Source organism: Chanos chanos, chromosome 5 (genome assembly GCF_902362185.1).
Source record: "Chanos chanos chromosome 5, fChaCha1.1, whole genome shotgun sequence".
Lineage (NCBI taxonomy): Eukaryota > Metazoa > Chordata > Actinopteri > Gonorynchiformes > Chanidae > Chanos > Chanos chanos.
The window spans coordinates 11,189,280-11,208,894 of record NC_044499.1 but is presented as its reverse complement, the minus strand read 5'-3'; the positions used below and the strand labels follow the sequence as shown (position 1 = coordinate 11,208,894).

Sequence of the window (19,615 nt, the reverse complement as noted above, 5' to 3'; positions counted from 1 at the left end):
CCTTTCTGCACCACTGTAATCACTATGTCTTGTGGCCATTGATTACCTCACTAAGTGACCCAAGGCATATACATATCAGAGTGCCACAATAACAGTGGAGAAACTGATGGAGGATATGTTTTGCATCAGGGGAGTAACACAGCAATGAATTTCAAGGCAGAAATAGTAACACAGGGCAGAATTTCAAGGCTGTCCTAATAAAGGACATTGGCGCCATCTTCAATGCAGAGGACCTGTATGACCCCCCGCACCCACAAAGCTACAGCCTGATGGAGCGTTTTAACCAGACACTCACAATGCGGCTTGCCATCCTCACCACCGAGCACTAGCACAACTGAAACTGCCACCTCCCTCTGGTCTTCGGAGCATGCTGCTCCACCACTCAGGAGCCTACTGGCTTTACACCTTCCATGCCCTTGGTTGGTTGTGAGATGGTGGGCTCGACATTCAGCAGCCCTCCTGAGCCCAAGGTGGGGGAGGAGATAGCTTATGTAAGCTGTTCTTCTATCTGGAGGTGGCCCACCTGCTCATCAGGGAGCATCAAGGCGATACCGGTGCTCACCAGAGGTGAACCTATAACGTCCAAGTCCGGGGTGCCCCACTTTCGCAAGGAGCGCTAGTATTTTGCAATCCCCAATGTAAAAAGTTGTCGTCAGAAATTTTGTTTGACATTTAGCCTTGACAGGCAGAACTAACAAAATTCACTCATGTCAAACAATAAATAAGGCAGAAGTAACAAAGATTACAACATCAACTGATATATATTAGAATATGTATATTAAGATATATTAGCAGGATAGAGTAGGATGGCAGGGAGGTATCGCATGTGTCTCCAAAATTCAAACTTGCCAAGAGCAGCTTAAAGAGATACCATATCCAACATAAATTAAAATTGTGCTAAAATGTCAAATTCTTGTTTTAAAAGCTCCCTGGTAGGCTACGCTCTCACTGACTCTGTAGTGCTCTAAATCCCTTACATATTCAAAATTCAGAATTTTTTGCATATTTCATCAGCACCTAAATCTTTGACAGAAAAATGTGTGTCAGCAAGGTTAGGTTCATAGCACTGAGGTAAATATATACGTTTTCTATTTTTTTCAGTTTTTCCAGTTTTGCATTTTTATGCACATTCCATAATCTGCTTACTTCAAGAATTTTTGGCACTGCTGGTTTTTACACACATTCTTTTATTTGCTGGTTTAGAGTCCCCAGATTAAGGGTAATGGGATGGCAGCGTTGAAGGTTTTTGTTTGCTCAGCTTCCCCAAGTTGAGGGGGATGATGGCATGGTTCTGTGTACATATTTTACATTCTACTTGACTGTTGTCAAACACAAGGGTTTAGGCTACTATTGTTCAGCTTCAGGATATGGGTTATCTTTCAAAGGTTTTTAGCTTTATTAATGGGATAAGACATGATATATGATAACATATGATGTCAGACAACCATCAATGGCAGTGAATTTACATCTAAAAACAGCCTTTTCTTTTAGTTTTGGACCATTTCTGCCTTAAACTCAATCCAATTCTGGTTTCCATCCTAATACTAATACAAATAATTTTATCATCCCCTATTGGACCCACCACGCACCACCATTCTGAGTGTTTGGGAAACTTCTTAATTTAAGTTTTCTGAGTCTCTCCAAAAAATGACCCCGTAAAAAAACTTCCACAAAAATCAAGTGCAGAGGAGGTCAGGTGCAGTGTCCATGTCAGTGGGGGTCAGGGGGCTTATTGATGAGTTCTACTGCTGTGGGGAGAAAACTGTTTTTGTGGTGTGTGGATCTGGTCTTGATAGACCTCAGTCTCTTGCCAGAGGGTAGTGCTTAAAAGAGTTGGCATCCGGGGTGGTAAGGATCAGCCAAAATCTTTCCTGCTCGCCTCAGGGTCCTGGAGATCCTGGAGGGGTGGCAGATTGCAGCCAATCACCATCTCTGCAGAGCAGATGATACATTGCAGTCTGCCCTTGTCCTTGGCAGTGGCAGAAGCGTACCAGACGCTGATGGAGCAAGTGAGGATAGACTGAATGATGGCAGTGTAGAAATGTAGCATCATTGTCCTTGGCAGGTTGAACTTCTTCAGCTGCTGTAGGAAGTGCATCCTCTGTTGGGCTTTATTGATGAGGGAGCTGATGTTCAGCTCCCACTTGAGGTCGTGGGAGATGATGGTGCCCTGGAAGGGGAAGGAGTCCACAGTGTTGACCGGGGAGTCACTCAAAGTGATGGGGAGGATGGAGCTGAGCCACACCTGAAGTCCACTACCATCTCCACTGTCTTTAGAGCACTGAGCTCCAGTTTGTTATTGCTGCACCAGGTCACCAGATGGTCAATTTCCCACTTGTCGGTGGACTCATCCCTACTAGAAATGAGTCCAATGAGGGTGGTGTTCTACGCAAACTTCAGGAGCTTGACGGAATCATGACTGCAGGTGCAGCTGTTAGTATACAGGGAGAAGAGGAGGGGGGACAGGATGCAGCCTTGAGGGAAACCAGTACATATGGTCAGGGGGTTGTAGATGTGCTTCCTCGTGCACTGTGTGTTTTATTTGTGTGTGTCTTGTTTCGTCCTGTGTCTTGTTTTTTTCTCCCTCTCCCTTCTCCGCTCTCCTGACACAGGTACCCAGCTGTGGTGCGAACCGCTGTCCATCCCATCTGGCCTGGTGTTGCGCTCCACCTCCTCGCCCCCAATCAACCAACCAGGAAGGGAGTGCCCCCTTTGGCTCAACCAACCGGACACAGAGCACCAAGATTTGAAGAAGCTGGATGTGCTGTGTTTAGTTTTCAATCTCGTTGTTTGACTCTATGCTTTTGTGTTTTTGCTACTTACAAACTTGCCTTACTGTGTTTGACTGTGTATTTTTCGTTTACTGACTTCGTTTCTGGAATTGCATCTCGGCTTGTTGGCTTTGGTTATCGCGGGGAGGGGGATAGGTAAGGTGGGGGATCCCCGCGCTAGTGTTTCACTGTGTGTAGGGATAGGTTAGAGGCGGGTGCCACTTGTATATGTTTTTGTTATTAGATAGTCAGTGTAGTTAGGTTTCCTGTGGCTCTTCCTTTTTGGTTTTGTAGTCAGTGTGTGTTTGGTGTAGGAATTTAGGGTGGTTTTGTTTTGCTTGTTTCTTTTTTTTTGGCACCGTCTGTCCTCTTCTCCCCATTCCTATGTATATTTGTTATTGTAAATATTCTTGTATGTATTTGTAAATATTACTGTCTTGTAAATATTATTATTATTATACTGCACTTTTTTTTTCTACATTGCTATTGTGTCTGTGTCCTTTTCGTTATCACACAGTCCCAAACCAGCACAGGTGGTGGGTTTCCTTTATGCCACATCCCTAAGTCATACCCCTAGACACCAATTTACACCTGGGACAGGGCTGTCTGAAGTGAGTGGATGTGTAGTGGCCCCAGCCTCCATTGTGTTGATGGCTGGTTGAGTAGCAGTGCCGGTGGGCTGGAGCTGATGGCTGTGCACACTGTGGGTGGTGTCAGGACTGTCCCTTTGTCTTTCAAAACAACAGTAAAAGTTCTTCAGGTCATTAGCAAGGCTTAGGTTGTTGACAGAGTGTGGGGTTCTGGATTTGTAACTGATGATTTGTTGGAATCCTTTCCAGACAGAAGCAGAGTCATTGGTTGAGAAATTTCTCAGAATACAGGTGTTAGGCCTCCCTCACCACCTTGCCAAACCAGTATTTTGCCTCTTTAAATCCATCCTGGTCCCCACTCCTGATAGCCTCTTCCTTCTCCAAACGTAGCCGTCTGAGTTTAGCTGTGAACCAGGGTTTATCATTGTTATAACTCATCCTGGTGCATGTTGGAATACTGTTGTCTTCACAGAAGCTGATATATGACATCACAGCATCCAGGCTATCGTTTGCAGACCGGAAAATGTCCCAATCAGTGCAGTCCAAGCACACACACAAATCTTCCACTGAATCACTACTCCACACTTTTGACCTGCTCATCAGAGTGACCCACTGCAGCGCAGGTCATGGCGTGACAAGCATTGTTGATGGTAGTGTAACAATGATCCAAAGTGCTCTCCTCTCTGGTCAGACATTTAATGAACTGTTTGTATCTGGGAAGATCCTGACTTAAGTTACATTTGTTAAAGTCCCCAAGGATGGTAACCAAGGAGTCCGGGTTTGTCCGCTCCACATCCAGTATCTGATCAGTGATCATGTGCTGTGCTTTGCGCACGTTAGATTGTAGACAATGACCAATATAAATGATGCAAACTTGCAGGGGGAGTAAAATGGTTTACAGATTATGAAGAATGATTCTAAGTCAGGAGAATAGTAGTGCCAAATCACTGTTACACTGCTGCACCAGCCATCATTGATACAAAACAAATCCCACCACCTTTCCCTTTGCGTGAGAGCTCTGTATCGCAATCAGCACAGAAGAGTTAGAAGCCGTGCAGCTGCAGCGGCAAGTCCGGTACAGATCCACACAGCCACGTCACTGTAAAGCACTAAACACAGGATATGGGAAAGTCTCTGTTTTTATTCACCAGCAAATGTTATTCGTCCAGTTCATTGCTCAGTGAATGCACATCAGAGGAATATTCCCAGTCGCAGTGTTCGTAAACCACACCCTTGGAGACGTACCAGCATGCCAGCGTGTTTCCCCCGACGCCTGCATTTCACTGCTCAGGCAAGGGCAAGAGCACCTTTGACCATAATGTCCAATAAATCCACGGATGTAGCAAGAAAAGTGGGAAATAAATCCACTCGAGTTGTTTCCCTGATGTTCAGGATCTCTTCTCTTGTATATACCATCCAGGTATTTTCGTGGCACACTAAATGAATGAACAAAACAAAACAGACAAGTACGCACCAACACACCGAGGCGACCATGTGTGACGCCATCTTGAAGCTAATGAATAAGGTCAGAAAAACTCAGAAAAAAAGTCAGAAAAGATCAGGAGAAGAGTCACTGTATGTGGTAAGAGATAAATCCACCACTGCACCCAGCACAGCAGGCGCCCTATCAATCATAATGGAAATTATTTCATGTCAGAAATACACCACAAGGATTTTCATGTTGATTTTAGGCCTCGATTTGCCCATCCTGACAAGTTTTCAGAATCAAGACACACACACACACACACATATATATATTTCACAAGACCATAATGGCCACTGCTAAAACTACTGACTGAACACGCATCCTGCTGACACATGTAAGACCCAATGCTGCCAATAAAATACTGCACTTTATACCACATGGGCCTGGAAACTGTCACTATACCTACCACATAAACAAGCAATATATATCAAATCTGAATGCCTTCACTAACTCAGACTCAGTAGCCAGCAGGGAAAGCATGTTTCCATGTCATCATTGTCCTGAGTTTGTTCAGCACTCTTTGAAGCTTTGAAAAAGATTACAGTGTTTCAATTAACATCAAGCTGCTTCAATGTTACCTTGACGAATTCTCTGTCCAGAAACAACTTCTTAATTTAGCTTTTTACTTTCTTTGTCTTCATAAAAACAGACCGCTGTAAAGGTAGTTAGGATTTCAGTTCCTGTGCCTCTTTTTTGTAACTCTCTTTCAGCAGAAAAAGTCCCTTTTGAATATTTAGTGTGTGGTTGTGAGATGCTTTATGAGGTTAGTGACTGAGATGCTTTTATGACAGATGGCCACATACATTTAATTAGACATACAAATTAGACATCACAAGGAAATAATCCTCTTCCCATTTCTTATAAAGACTGTAGTTTTTCTGTTGTTTCAGACCAGACTTTTTCTCATCTGTCACTACTTAAAACCACTTCTTGAACTAAACCGAACCTGTTTTACCTGTTCCATGAAAGAAGTCTTAAGCATATCTGAGAAAACGCGTGTGGAGACACAGATTCACATTTGTGAATGCAGTGAGTACAAATTTCCATTTTGAACATATTTTTGCCTTGCCTTCTTTCATCTTTGTCCATCTAATGTCACAAAGACTTAAAAAACTGAATTAAAAAACTGGGCTTTGTTTCCACTCTTAAGTCATAAGTTGTCTGTGCTTTCTGTCCAATTTTTTTTACTCCCTTTTACACCAATTTGAGAGAGCCAATTCCCTGTACCTCTGTGAGCCTCTACTTATGCATGACCCCTGTGCCGGTCCATGCAAGGTGTGAACAATAATCCTGAAATGTATGATATATTAGAATATCCACTACGATGTGTTATGGCCAACAAGCTTCCTCTTAGCTTTTATCCAGATAGTCTAATTTCTTTATTCCAATTTAAACATTCAGTGTTATCAGACCTCAGACTCCAAAACATGGGCACATGCTCAGCTTATAGTTGATCAGATTTACATATTTCATCCAGTCAAGTTCTTCCTCATTTTTGGGGCCCCAGCCTACACAGTATGAAAGTGAAAGAATGTGTTCCAGTTGTTTACTCAGAGTTCACTTTATGTTTGATAGCTGTCAAGGTAAGTTGGATTTCTCAGTGCTTTCTCTATGTTTAGAAATCATGCTATCAGTGTGATAAGAGGAAAAATGTGAGTAAAAAAGTGTCTGTGGAATCCGATTACGTTTTTTTTTTTTTTTGTCCCCCTCAAGGGCATTATTTGTATCATTTTTTACCTCACTGAGGTAAATTATATTATTATTATATTATATATATATTCTTGGACTTTTAATAGTTTATTTATTTAGTTATTTATTTGGAAATAAATAATGGAATAATAATAACTCCCAAAATAATAAAAACATTGAGGGCAGATTTTGTGAATCAGTATATGGACCATTATTATGGAAGTTATTCTGGCCAAGGTGTGGCCCCTCCCAACTTTGTATATGAAAGTAAAAGAATGTATCTCCAAGAATATCGAGTCCCGAGGGCTTAGCTCATGTTAAGTCATTGTGGAGGTGAGTTGGATTTCTCAGTGCTTTCTCTACATTCAGTAATCAAGCTACAAACATGTTCAGAGCACAAATATAATTGTAAAATATCTTTTAATGGTACCATATTGTGTAAACCCATTTCTCGGGACCACTTTGGGTAAAGCAGATCAATTATCTGAGCAAAGGGGAATCAAAGATAGTACGCTTTCTTTCAGGAGATTTTGGCTTTTCTCAGAACCATGTTCTAGGGCTAAACAAATGAATGCGAGTCTACTACTCAGAGTTTAATAACACCAAAGTTTAATAACCCCTGACAAGATAGAGTCAGCCAGTCTTGTTATTCACACATTTTTGTTTCTCTAATTGATATGCTTCACTGTATGTAATATCTAATAGTCTTTGTGGTTCTCTAAAGGAATTTCCTTGTATAGTTGAGGAGCTCTTCAACATAAGATGCCTTTGATCTAGGAATGGCATCAAATGCAGGAGACCATCAATCATCTTACCATAAGGGCCGGAGAAGATACATCATGTACCATGGCACAACAATGGAGAAAGCTCTCAAGATCCAAAAGGAGGGCTTCACTCCTTCACCCGATGGCATGTTGGGTCGTGGCGTGTATGTGAGCCGCAGCTTCGAGAAAGCCAGTCGATACCCACTGCACAAAGGAAGAGAGAAACTGGCCGTCCTAAAGCTCAGTGTGCGTGTGGGTAAAGTAAAGAAAATTGATTGCCAAGGCCACCCTCTACAGAAAACTTGGCATCAGGCAGGATATGATACAGCCTAGGTTCCAGCCAACTGTGGGATGGTGCGCAGCGGACTGGAGGAAGACTGTGTTTGGGACCCTAATCGAATAACTGTACTAGAGATTATTCCAAATTAAAGAGACAGAAATACAAAAAAAGAAGAGAGAAAAGTATCATCTTTTTCAGCGAAAAAAGAATCATCGAGAATCACCATATTATGTAATATAAAAACACTGTTCATGGTCCGAAATATCTTTTTTCTCACTTGTCACTACTTAAAACTCCTTCTTGAACTAAACTGAACCTGTTATGCTTGTTCCATGAAAGAACTCTGAAGCATATCTGAGAAAACAGGTGTGGAGACAGACATTTTGTGAATCCAGTGAGTACAAATTTCCGTTCAGCCCATTTGTGGTGATTAGAGTTTTGAACATATTTTTGCCTCGTCATATTTCACCTTTGTCAATCTAATGTCACAAAGACTTAAAAAACTGAATTAAAAAACTGGGCTTTGTTTCCACTCTTAAGTCATAAGTTGTCTGTGCTTTCTGTCCAATTTTTTTTACTCACTTTTACACCAATTTGAGAGAGCCAATTCCCTGTACCTCTGTAAGCCTCTACTTGTGTGTGACCCCTGTGCCAGTCCATGCAAGGTGTGAACAATAATCCTGAAATGTATGATATATTAGAACATCCTCTACGATGTGTTATGGCCAACAAGCTTCCTCTTAGCTTTTATCCAGATAGTTTAATTTCTTTATTCCAATTTAAACATTCAGTGTTATCAGACCTCAGACTCCAAAACATGGGCACATGCTCAGCTTATAGTTGATCAGATTTACATATTTCATCCAGTCAAGTTCTTCCTCATTTTTGGGGCCCCAGCATACACAGTATGAAAGTGAAAGAATGTGTTCCAGTTGTTTACTCAGGGTTCACTTTATGTTCGATAGCTGTCAAGGTAAGTTGGATTTCTCAGTGCTTTCTCTATGTTTAGAAACCATGCTATCAATGTGATAAGAGGAAAAATGTGAGTAAAAAAGGGTTTTCTGATTGACAATATTCAGTCTGTGGAATCCAACTGCATTTTTTTCCTCCCCCTCAAGGGCATCATTTGTATGTATCAGGAGTTCTTCAGCATCAAATTCCTTAAATTTGAAAATGATGGAAAATCTTCCATCAGCTACAGTGTTCTGCAATGAATTTTTCAGCAATTACGTTTCAGCCCTATGAATTATGTTAAACCTCCAAGTGGGAAATCATATTCAGAAGAATTCCTTACCTTGCTTTCTTGGACTTTTAATAGTTTGTTTATTTATTTATTTATTTATTTGGAAATATATAATAGAATAATAATAACTCCCAAAATAATAAAATCATTGAGGGCAGATTTTGTGAATCAGTATATGGACCATTATTATGGAAGTTATTCTGGCCAAGGTGTGGCCCCTCCCAACTTTGTATATGGAAGTAAAAGAATGTATCTCCATAATACACAGGTATTATTGGACACCAAGCAGATTACATAGGATGGGTCTACTAACAAGCAATTCATGTTGGAAATGTGAGGAAGAAATTGGCACATTCTCACACTGTATTTGGGGATGCCCAGTGATTCAGCCCTTTTGGAGGAAAATTTTAAGACACATGAATAAATGGCTGAGCAAGGTGTTGCCAGTATCTCCAAAAGTGTGTTTATTAGGAGATAGGTTATGTACTTGTGATCTATCAACAGAGGAATTTTCGGTTGTTATGGCTGGTATTATTACTGCTTTTAGAACAATACTCGGGCATTGGAAAACACCTAAACCCCCAGAACTGAAAGAATGGGTCAATTATATGACAAAAATCGCCTCATATGAATCCATGCTGAGCAGGATGACTGACAAAAACCATGAGAAGGGACCAAGCTGGGATTATTTTTGGAATTATATTACACTGTCTGATGATCCTGAAATATGATTGCTGTGTTTGCCTGCCCGAGTAGTTTGTTTTTTCATTTTTATATTTTTGAATTCATTTATTCTATTCTATTCTATTTCTTTTTGTTCCCTCCTTCTCTTCGGACTATGACTAATGCTGTATCCTCTCTTGTACGGATCTTTTATTTTATAGCCATTTTAGTTCTATTGGTGATGTCATTGGAGCAGTGTCTCAGTTCAAATGTTGATTTGTCATGTACCAACCTTTTCAAAATCAATAACAAAATTTGTATTACAAAAAAAAAGAATGTATCTCCAAGAATATCGAGTCCCGAGGGCTTAGCTCATGTTAAGTCATTGGGGAAGTGAGTTGGATTTCTCAGTGCTTTCTCTACATTCAGTAATCAAGCTACAAACATGTTCAGAGCACAGATATAATTGTAAAATATCATTTAATGGTACCATATTGTGTAAACCCGTTTCTCGGGACCACTTTGGGTAAAGCAGATCAATTATCTGAGCAAAGGGGAATCAAAGATAGTACGCTTTCTTTCCGGAGATTTTGGCTTTTCTCAGAACCATGTTCTAGGGCTAAACAAATGAATGCGAGTCTACTACTCGGTTCTTTGGGAACTTGACAAGTTGAATCAGGGAGCAGATTTTCAGAGGTAGAGTTTAATAAGCCCTGACAAGATAGAGTCACCCAGTCTTGTTATTCACACATTTCTGTTCTCTAATTGATATGCTTCACTGTCTGTAATATCTAATAGTCTTTGTAGTTCTCCAAAGGAATTTCCTTGTATAGATGAGGAGTGTCACGGTTTGGACTATTTCTGACCACTAGAGGTCGCCATAGACTCTTTGTTGCCCTAGTTATGTTGACCCTGCCCTCTCGTTACCTGGCTCACCTGTACCTTATTGTCTCTGTCATGTGCTTTGTTTGCTTGTTAACCCAGTGTATTTAAGCTCAGTCCTCTGTCTCTGTCTTTGCTAAGTCTTTGTGATTCCTTGTGTCACTCAAGTTCTAAGCCTTTTGTTCTTTGTGGTTTTTTGGATTGTGTGTCTGGTAAAACTCTGCTTGTTCATGGTAATCTCTTTTGGATTGTCCCTTATCAACCTGTTTGCCTGATTTTGACTGATTTTACAAACCTGACTCTAGCCTGCTTTGTGGATTCTGATTTTGGACTTTGTATTGGACTTTTTCTGCCTGCATACTGCTTTTTCCTTGTTTTGGATTTTTTTGTCTTTTGCTTGTTTTTTTTCTGTGCTTTTGGGGGGGGGTTTAGTTTTTATTCTTGTAATAAACCAATTGAACTAACACTTTGGTGACCTGGGTTCAAATCCTGTGTCTGACAAGGAGCTCTTCAACCTAAGATGCCTTTGATTTGGGAATGGTGTCATTTCCTATCACTTAAAATGTTTTGGGCGCAATGAATGATATTAAATCTTGAAGTAGTAGCTCTACTGGAACAATTCCTGACCTTTTTAATTTGGAAATTTTTTCAAAATATCTATATGATATAAGGATATCATTGACTGCACTGTCAAGGTCAAAATGCTTGTAGCCAAGAGGGGCTGCTAAAATGAAAGTGACTGTACAGTGATATAGGTTATGACAGTTTCATTTGGTGTGTTTACCTGCAAGCTCCACATGAATGAGATCTTCTTCTTTTGTGAGCAATCGTAAGACTTAGAAGGAAGTCACATGAAATTAAACCAAATAAATATGTAAACCCAATTGGCTTAGATTACAAAACCTCTCAACAGAACACAAGCCACTTGAACAGAATGGAGGATGCAACCAATTTTTGTCTTTGTCTTTCACCTTTGTCCATCTAATATCACAAAACCTTAAAAAGCTCAATTAAAAAACTTTGCTTTATTTCTTTATTTCCACTCTTAAGTCATAAGTTGTTTGTCGTTTCTGTCCGATTGTTTTACTCCCTTTTACACCAATGTGAAAGAGTCAATTCCTTCACTTTTTCATGACTCCTGTGCCAGTCCTGGAAATTCAAGACTAGCACAGGCACCCTCTATTACATGCAAAGTCAAACATCTCTTCTTTCATCAGCCAGTTTCGAGATGCCTCCATAGGCGAGTAATGTGAGGTGGAAGTGGTGGTGATTATAATAATAAAAAGATTATTAACTTAATTTTGCATTTAACTGTGCAGATTCAAAACTGTCTCTAAGAGCTGCTTAAATACAAGGATAGGGTGATTACCTTATCCACCTGACTCTTGCCAAAAATGTTGAATTCTCTGGTATTTCAATAACACTCCCCACCCCTCCCCCATACACATGCACACACCCACACACACACACCATCTCCACTCTAGGGAAGGAGAAACCTAAGAATGAGAAAACTGCTTTAAAGACAGCACTATAGCCTGTCCTTGTCTCATTGCTTTAACTCTGAAATAAACTTTGAACAGAATTCTGTTAATAAACCACATAAGCCATTCAAGACCCTGTAGGATAAGACTGGTTCACAAGGCTGTTTTTCCAATTTACTCTTATGAAATAAATGATGAGAGTATTTTGATTGATTCATAGTCCACAAACCATAGTTACGTGAGTATGTTTTGAAAGAGAACCAGGACTGTGCAGAACTGTGTAGAACTGTGTTGTGTCTCTATTCTTCTCCTAAATAGAAATAAAACAGAGGTGAAAATTTAAGGTCAATTCATGCCTTGAATGACATTTTGCCCATTTTATCTCTAACCACATATGTCTCTATTTTTGTTTTTCTTGCTCAAAGTCTCATTTCAGTCTTATATGTAAATCCTCCTCTCAATTCAAGTAGAGCTGCCAGTTATTTGGAAAGATCATTTACATTCATTCTTATGGATTCCTTATGTGTCACATTCTGGAGGAATAAATAATCGATTAATTCAGTCTCTGAGTAAACTCGGTCTCAGATATCAAACAGGATGAGGGGAATGCAGCATATTTTAGACTTCTTTATTTCATACCATGGAGGGTACAACATGTACTAAATACATCTAACTACCACAGGTCTTCAGAGCCACAGTCAAGGTTTCCTCCGTTCTCCCTCCATTCAGTTTATTGTGCTAAACCAACAAAGCAGCGTCAACCTTGCAACTATATATTTCAACCCTGTGTGCAGTGGTCTTATACTTGAATTTTTAGATCATGATTTCTTTAACTTTATTCAAGCCACTTTGGTTTTCTTATAAGCAGTCTAAAACTTCTAAGAGTGATTTTTACTAAGGAAACAATGACTCAACAATAAGTTCATGAGGATCTGATTTGTCAGTACTGGGAACTTGTGTTTTTTGCAATTTAAATATACATTTATTTGTTAAATATTGCACAATTAGGTCACAGTTCAGCTGGTTTCACATGTGTTCGTATGTGGGGCATTCTCAGACATGCATCCTCTGGTGAGTTTAGCCTCCCTGTTCTATAGCACCAGCACAATAACAACGCAGCCATGGGTCCCATTCTTCCACATCCGGGGAGAGTACTCCCTTGATCGTACCATCAAATTGTATTTTCAGATGACAGGTAAATTACAGTACCTTTGTGGTTTTTACAAAGACAGGGAATCTGCTGTTTAAGTCTTTGTTACGCTTGATTTTCTGAACAAGACTAGCCTAATTGCACTAAAAGAAATAGTTCATAATTCTTCTGTCTGAAGGATATGAACCTAAAAGGTGCATTTCCATTGAGAAACGCCGACTTCTGGAATCATCAAAATGCAAGAAAGAGGTCCTCTCGCATCACTTTATGCTGTGTAGGCCTATATTTTAATCATTCTGCATGGTGAATATCCTCTATTACAAAGTAAGAATGCCAGACTAATCCTAACTGAACATGATGTTAATGTTGTTGCCATGTCACTTTGTCCGCATAAAAACAGACTGCTGTGGAGGTAGTCATGATCTCAGTTCCTGTGACTTTCTTTTAGCTCTTTACTTCTGGCAGAAAAGTCCCTTCTTGAATATTTGGCATGTGGATGTGAAATGGCTTTGTGCGGTTAGTGAGTGAGATGCTCACACTGCAGATGAGCCACATACATTTAGTTAGACATACAAGTTAGATATTGCAAGGAAATAATCCTCTTCCCATTCCATGTAGAGACACTAGGTTTTCTGTTGTTTCAGAGCTGTCCTGGTACTAATCTTTGCTGCTGTATACCAAATAAAGATAAATAATCAGTGAAAAGCAAAAGTCACATCATATAACATACTCACCAGTTTGACTCTAGTGCATATTTGTAGTTTATGCTAGATTTTAGGATGTGTGCTCATCTGTACATATGTTGTAGACATTGCAGGAAAACAGAGACGGATAATTTCTCTTTGACTACACGAACGCGTGTGTTAGCACAAACCAAAGCTAGACAGCTCGAAAATCAAATAGCAAACGTCGCTATAGTAACCAAGAAAACGCTCTTTCTTAAAGGGCTGGTGTCTACTAAGAAAGGTACACAATACCTGCGTGTGCAGAACGTACAGCAAATAGTGTTGCCACCCGTCCTGGCTTTTCCGGGATTGTTCTCTGTTTTGAGCGACTATCCTGTCCCGAGGGAGGAATTGTCCCATTTTATGTCAAAATGCACTTCTAATTTAGAATTTCATGGTTTCAAGTAAAACCCACATTTGGTTTTCTTCTACTCCTATTCTGATTTCTTCCTGGTTATATTTATACGTCCAATCCTGTGTCCGAAAACTGTTAAAAGCGGTTAAAACACAGCGACGATTGGCCACGTCTATACTTTGATTTGATTGGTAGTGTAAGCTATGTCTGTGGTTCGTTCAAGGGTGGATGTCTCATTCTTCAGATGAACGAGCCGGAAAGGAGATGGATATATTTAGGAACAGTTTTTTAACATTTATCACTGCGTCTTCCACACCCTCTTTTCTTTTTTCGCGAATTACTTCCTTGTCTTTTTTTACTGTCAAGTGATGTCAACTTCTAATCAGAGCGATGAGTTATCAACCCGCAAAATTATTATTATTTATAAATTCTAAACTTACAAAGTGTTTAAGACAGAACAGAAAATGCTCAAGCTCACAGTAGCAGAAATACGAAACCCTACCTGCTTAACAGCTGCCCGGGATGTCGGTCTTCCTCGCGCATCCACATCCACGACCCCACAGTGAGTTCAGTTGCCAGCTAGAGGTAACATTAGTTTAAAAAAAAAAAAAAGAACTATTTGTTTTGTAGGTTTTATATACTGGGGGCAGAGACGGACGAGGACGATGACAAAACAAAATCGGACGAGCCACCAGCGTCAAAGAAGAAAACGATTTAAAACATACAACTCAGACTGGGCGAAGACGGAAAACGTTGCTGAATAAGTAAGGCCCACCCTAGGAGACCCGTTCTCAATGGGGAATCCTACAACTTGTGAGAGAGAATGCTTAGCCTGGCCCAGATATGGCTAAGATTCTCACAAGACTGTTGACTTACGTTCAACATAATTAATCAAAGTCTTCAGAGTCCGATGCAGTATACGTTTATTGCATGAACTCAATGCAGCATGCAACACGAAGCAATCCTCGGAAATCACCGATTCTTATTCTTATTAATTCCCCGAAAAAGGATACGCATTGCCTCATCTCTTTGTGGTTGGGTTCCCCTGCCGGCCCAGCCTCACAGATTCCCCATCCACTCTGCAATATGTCATTATTTCACATTCTCCCTTTACAAAGAAGTTGTCACCAATATTTACTGCCTCTCCTATTAGTGGAATAAGACACACCATGTAACCTTGAATGTTTCACCGTCCGCATGCTTTGTTAATGACCACAACGGCAGAGGCCCCCTCCTTATCACACATGCAGCCCCTAAAGGGCCTCACAGACCGCTTCTTTTTGAACACTTGATATTTCTTGTAATACAAAAGATTGTATAGCTACAACTTTTAATACAAATGATTACATTGATTCACCCCTATAAAAATGATTACATAATTGTTACAGTGTTTATCATGACTGTTACAATGATTATCTTAAGGAAGCATATTATTTCTCCGACAAACTGTTAACATAGTATATTTGCATGTATGGTTTCAACCCCCCCCCCCCCCACCAAAAAAAAAAAAAAAATCCTCTGAGTGTCCCAGTTTTTCACAAATCAAAGATGTCAGCCCTAACAGCAAAACATGGATTATGGTGAAATACGTCCATAGCGTCCACTATGTAACGTATACATAAAACACTCATTGTGTACACAAAAGCTGGTTACTTCAGGCGCCAACTGTTTAGGCAGAGGAGCACCCTGACATTACTCCTGGAAACAATAATGCAGCCATAATTAAAACTAAGCACGACCTTGGTAGCATGCTAATTTGTTGATATGTGGCAGCCTACTAATTACAGGCAAAATTTACGCGACTGAAATGAGTGTGTCTGCTCAGCAGTTTAGGAGGAGAAACTGATTGCAAATTTCATGGTGCAGTTATTAATGTGATGGAGGCTTTATCAGTGCTGTTGAAGGTAATGCAGAGAAGGTTCCTGTAAATATGTCCTATTCTCAGAACGTACACTTGATTAAGACCGGGTTGCCGTGGGCATATCCAAAGGAAAATTAGTAATCACAGTTAGGAAATAACAGTTAAGATTACCTCTAAAGTAAAAAAAAACACAAATAACTACTATTAAACATATTCCTACTTTTCACTCAGGGCACATCACTTTGCTGGTCATGTTCAGGGAAGCTCCTTATTGACAAAATGGGGTAAAATGAGGAGAGAAGAGTGATACTAGCAGGACAGTATGTGGTCATGCAAGCCCAGCTGTGATATGTTAGATGTTTGTTTCTGTTCATACTGGGTTTTAAAGCTGCAGCATTTTAGAGTTGAAATAACAACATATCCAAAAAATTGCTATTGTTTTAAACTCTTTCACACCGCTTTGGGGAAGTCATATGTGCGTACCCTTTTCAATGTTCTGCTTTCTTCTGCTTGACATATTAGTTATTTCATATCTACCACTGTTTGTTATTGTGTAAGCCTATTGTGTGGCTGTGGCCTGGATCATTTTATTTGTCTTCTTTTGTATTTCATCCATGGTTGCACAAGGAAGAATTAAATGGACCACAGCTGTCATGCAGTTGAGTGATGTGTGTTCACTGCAGGTGATAAATGGAGTTTGGACGTACTGTGTTTGAACAAAAGGAAACATAATATATAATGTATTTTAACTGTCAGTTAATGTTTGCCCAGCATATCCTGTTTGCAGTTATGTGTATAATTTGTGTGTACAGTTTATCATATGTATCATAGTATTTGTGTTATATGTTTTTTTAATCTCATTATGGTATATTTGATGTTGCCTTACTTGACATGGTTGCAGGCATACCTCCACATCATCAGGATGTGAAAAATTAACCAGAAATGACCTGTAGTACGATAGCATGCATACACAGAGCAAGGGGCATTGCTGATGTACTTCTGACCAAGGAGTCAGTCCCAAAGTGCAGTAAAGATATCAATAATCTTAGTAGAGTCTGTTCTGAGGTGTTTGGTACAATATTTAACTAGAGAGTGTTATGTGTGATATACTACAACATCATCTGCCATGTGTTATGGCCAACAAGCTTTCTCTTAGCTTTTTTTCAGGTAGTTTAATTTTTTTATTTTACAGCTCCAGTGTTGCCAGATATCAGACTCCAAAACATGGGCACATGCTCAGCTTATAGTTGATCAGATTTACATATTTCATCCAGTCAAGTTCTTCCTCGTTTGTGGGCCCTGCCTACACAGTATGAAAGTGAAAGAATGTGTTTCCCATTGTTAATGTTTCCTTAGTTTACTTTTTGTTTGATCGCTGTGAAGGTAAGTTGGATTTCTCTGAGCTTTCTCTACGTTTAGAAATCATGTTACCAATGAGATCTGTACATAAAAAAAGAAAAATGTAACTAAAAAAGGGTTTTCTGATTGACAATATTCGATCTGTGGAATCCGGTTGTGTTTTTCTTTTCTCAAGGATATCATTTGTAGGTATGAGGAGCATCTTTAGCATCAAATTTCTTAAATGTGGAAATTATGTCAAATTTTAAGTTTCTAATTTCAAATTTCAAATTAATCTGCTCTGCAGTGAAGTTTTCAGCAACTAGGTTTGGGCACTATGAATGATGTTAAACCTTGAAGTGGCAAACCATATTCAGAAGTATTCCTTACATTACTTTTTTGGATATTTAATAGTCTAATTTTTTTTTGGAAAGTATATGATGGAATTATTCTATTATCTAATCACTATACAATTATTCAATCACTAATGCCAGATTTTGTAAGTCATTATATAAGCAATTATCATGGGTGTTATTATGGCAAAAGTGTGGCTCCATACAACTTTGTAAGTGAAAGTAAAAGAATGCATCTCCAAGAATAATGAGTCCCTAGAGCTTAGCCCATGTTGTGTCATTGCGGAAGTAAGTTGGATTTCTCAATGCTTTCTGTACATTCAGCAATCAAGTTACAAACATGTTTAAAGTTCAGATATAACTGAAAAATACCATTTAAAGGTACCATACTGTGTACACCTGTTTCTCAGATTCACTCTTGGTGAAGCAGAACAATTATCTGAGCATCAAAGATAGAGAAGTCAAAGATAGCACACTTCTTTTCTGGAGATTGTCACTTTCTCAGAACTATGTTCCAGGGCTAAACAAATGAATGTGTGTCTACTGCTCAGTTCTTCGGTAACGTGAATCAGAGAGTAGATTTCTAAGGGTGAAGTTTAATAAATCCCAACAACATAGTCACTTAGTCCTGTTATTTACTCGATATTGTTCATTGTATGTAGTATCTAAGTCCTTGGGTTTTTCCTAAAGGAAATTTTTAGATACTTTGCATAGATGAGGTGCTCTTCAACATGCCTTTGATTTGGAAATGACATTAAATTTTCTATCAGTTAAAATGTTCTGCAGTTAAGTTTTGGGCCCAGTGAATAATTTTAAATCTTGAAGTGGTAACCCCTAATGAAAAACAGTTCTTGACCGTAATTTGGACATTTCTAAAGATATCACTATGATGTGATATGACATGATATTCTTAAATCATATCATATCATATCATATCATTGATATAAGGATATCATTGACTGGACTATCAAGGTCAAAATGCTCATAGTCAAGTCAGGTTGCTAAGATGAATGTAACTGTATGGTATCATGTGGGTTGTGACAGTTTCATTGCGTGTGTTTACTGTCAAGTTCCACGTGAATGAGAACTTCTTCTTTCATGAGTAATCATAAGGCTTAGAAAGAAGTCACATAAAATTAAACTGCATAGATATGTAAACCAAATTGACTCAGATTACATATACAACTTTTCAACAGCTGGGGGTAGAACATAAACAAATTGAACAGGATGGAGGATGAAGAGTATGAAGAAGATGTTCAACCAACTTACCATAAGGGCCGGAGAAGATACATCATGTACCATGGCACAACAATGGAGAAAGCTCTCAAGATCCAAAAGGAGGGCTTCACTCCTTCACCTGATGGCATGTTGGGTCGTGGCGTGTATGTGAGCCGCAGCTTCGAGAAAGCCAGTCGATACCCATTGCATGAAGAAGAGGAACTGGCTGTTCTAAAGCTCAGCGTGCGTGTGGGTAAAGTAAAGAAAATTGATTGCCAAGGCCACCCTCTACAGAAAACTTGGCATCAGGCAGGATATGATACAGCCTGGGTTCCAGCCAACTGTGGGATGGTGCGCAGCGGACTGGAGGAAGACTGTGTTTGGGACCCTAATCGAATAACTGTACTAGAGATTATTCCAAATTACAGAAACAAAAATACAAAAAAAGAAGAGAAAAAAGAATGTGTTATTGTGTAATATAAGCACACTTTTCAGGATTTTAAATATATTTTCCCCTACCTAACATGACTTAAAACAAATTCTTGAAGTAAACTAAATCTGAAAAAATCTATAGCATATCCAAGAGAAAAGTATGGAGATGCCATTGTGTGAATCCAGTGAGTACAAATTTCAATTTAGGCCATTTGTGGTGATTAGAGATTTGAATGTATTTTTGTCTTGTAATCTTCTGCCTTCATCCATCTAATGTCGCAAAGATTTAATTTAAAAGCTGGCCGTTATTTCCACTCCTCAGTCATAAGTTGTT

The 19,615-nt window shown here is 39.4% G+C and overlaps 1 protein-coding gene across 1 annotated transcript; it reads left to right on the top strand.

Moving 5' to 3' along the window:
* Window positions 1-7,315: 7,315 nt before the first annotated feature.
* Window positions 7,316-19,275, top strand: LOC115812151 (uncharacterized; the record flags this gene model as incomplete). Its single annotated transcript, XM_075353573.1, is given in 2 exon segments — window positions 7,316-7,762; window positions 18,907-19,275. Coding segments are annotated over 2 exon segments (816 nt in total), but the record flags the coding sequence as incomplete, so codon positions are not given.
* Between the last annotated feature and the right edge of the window lie 340 nt (window positions 19,276-19,615).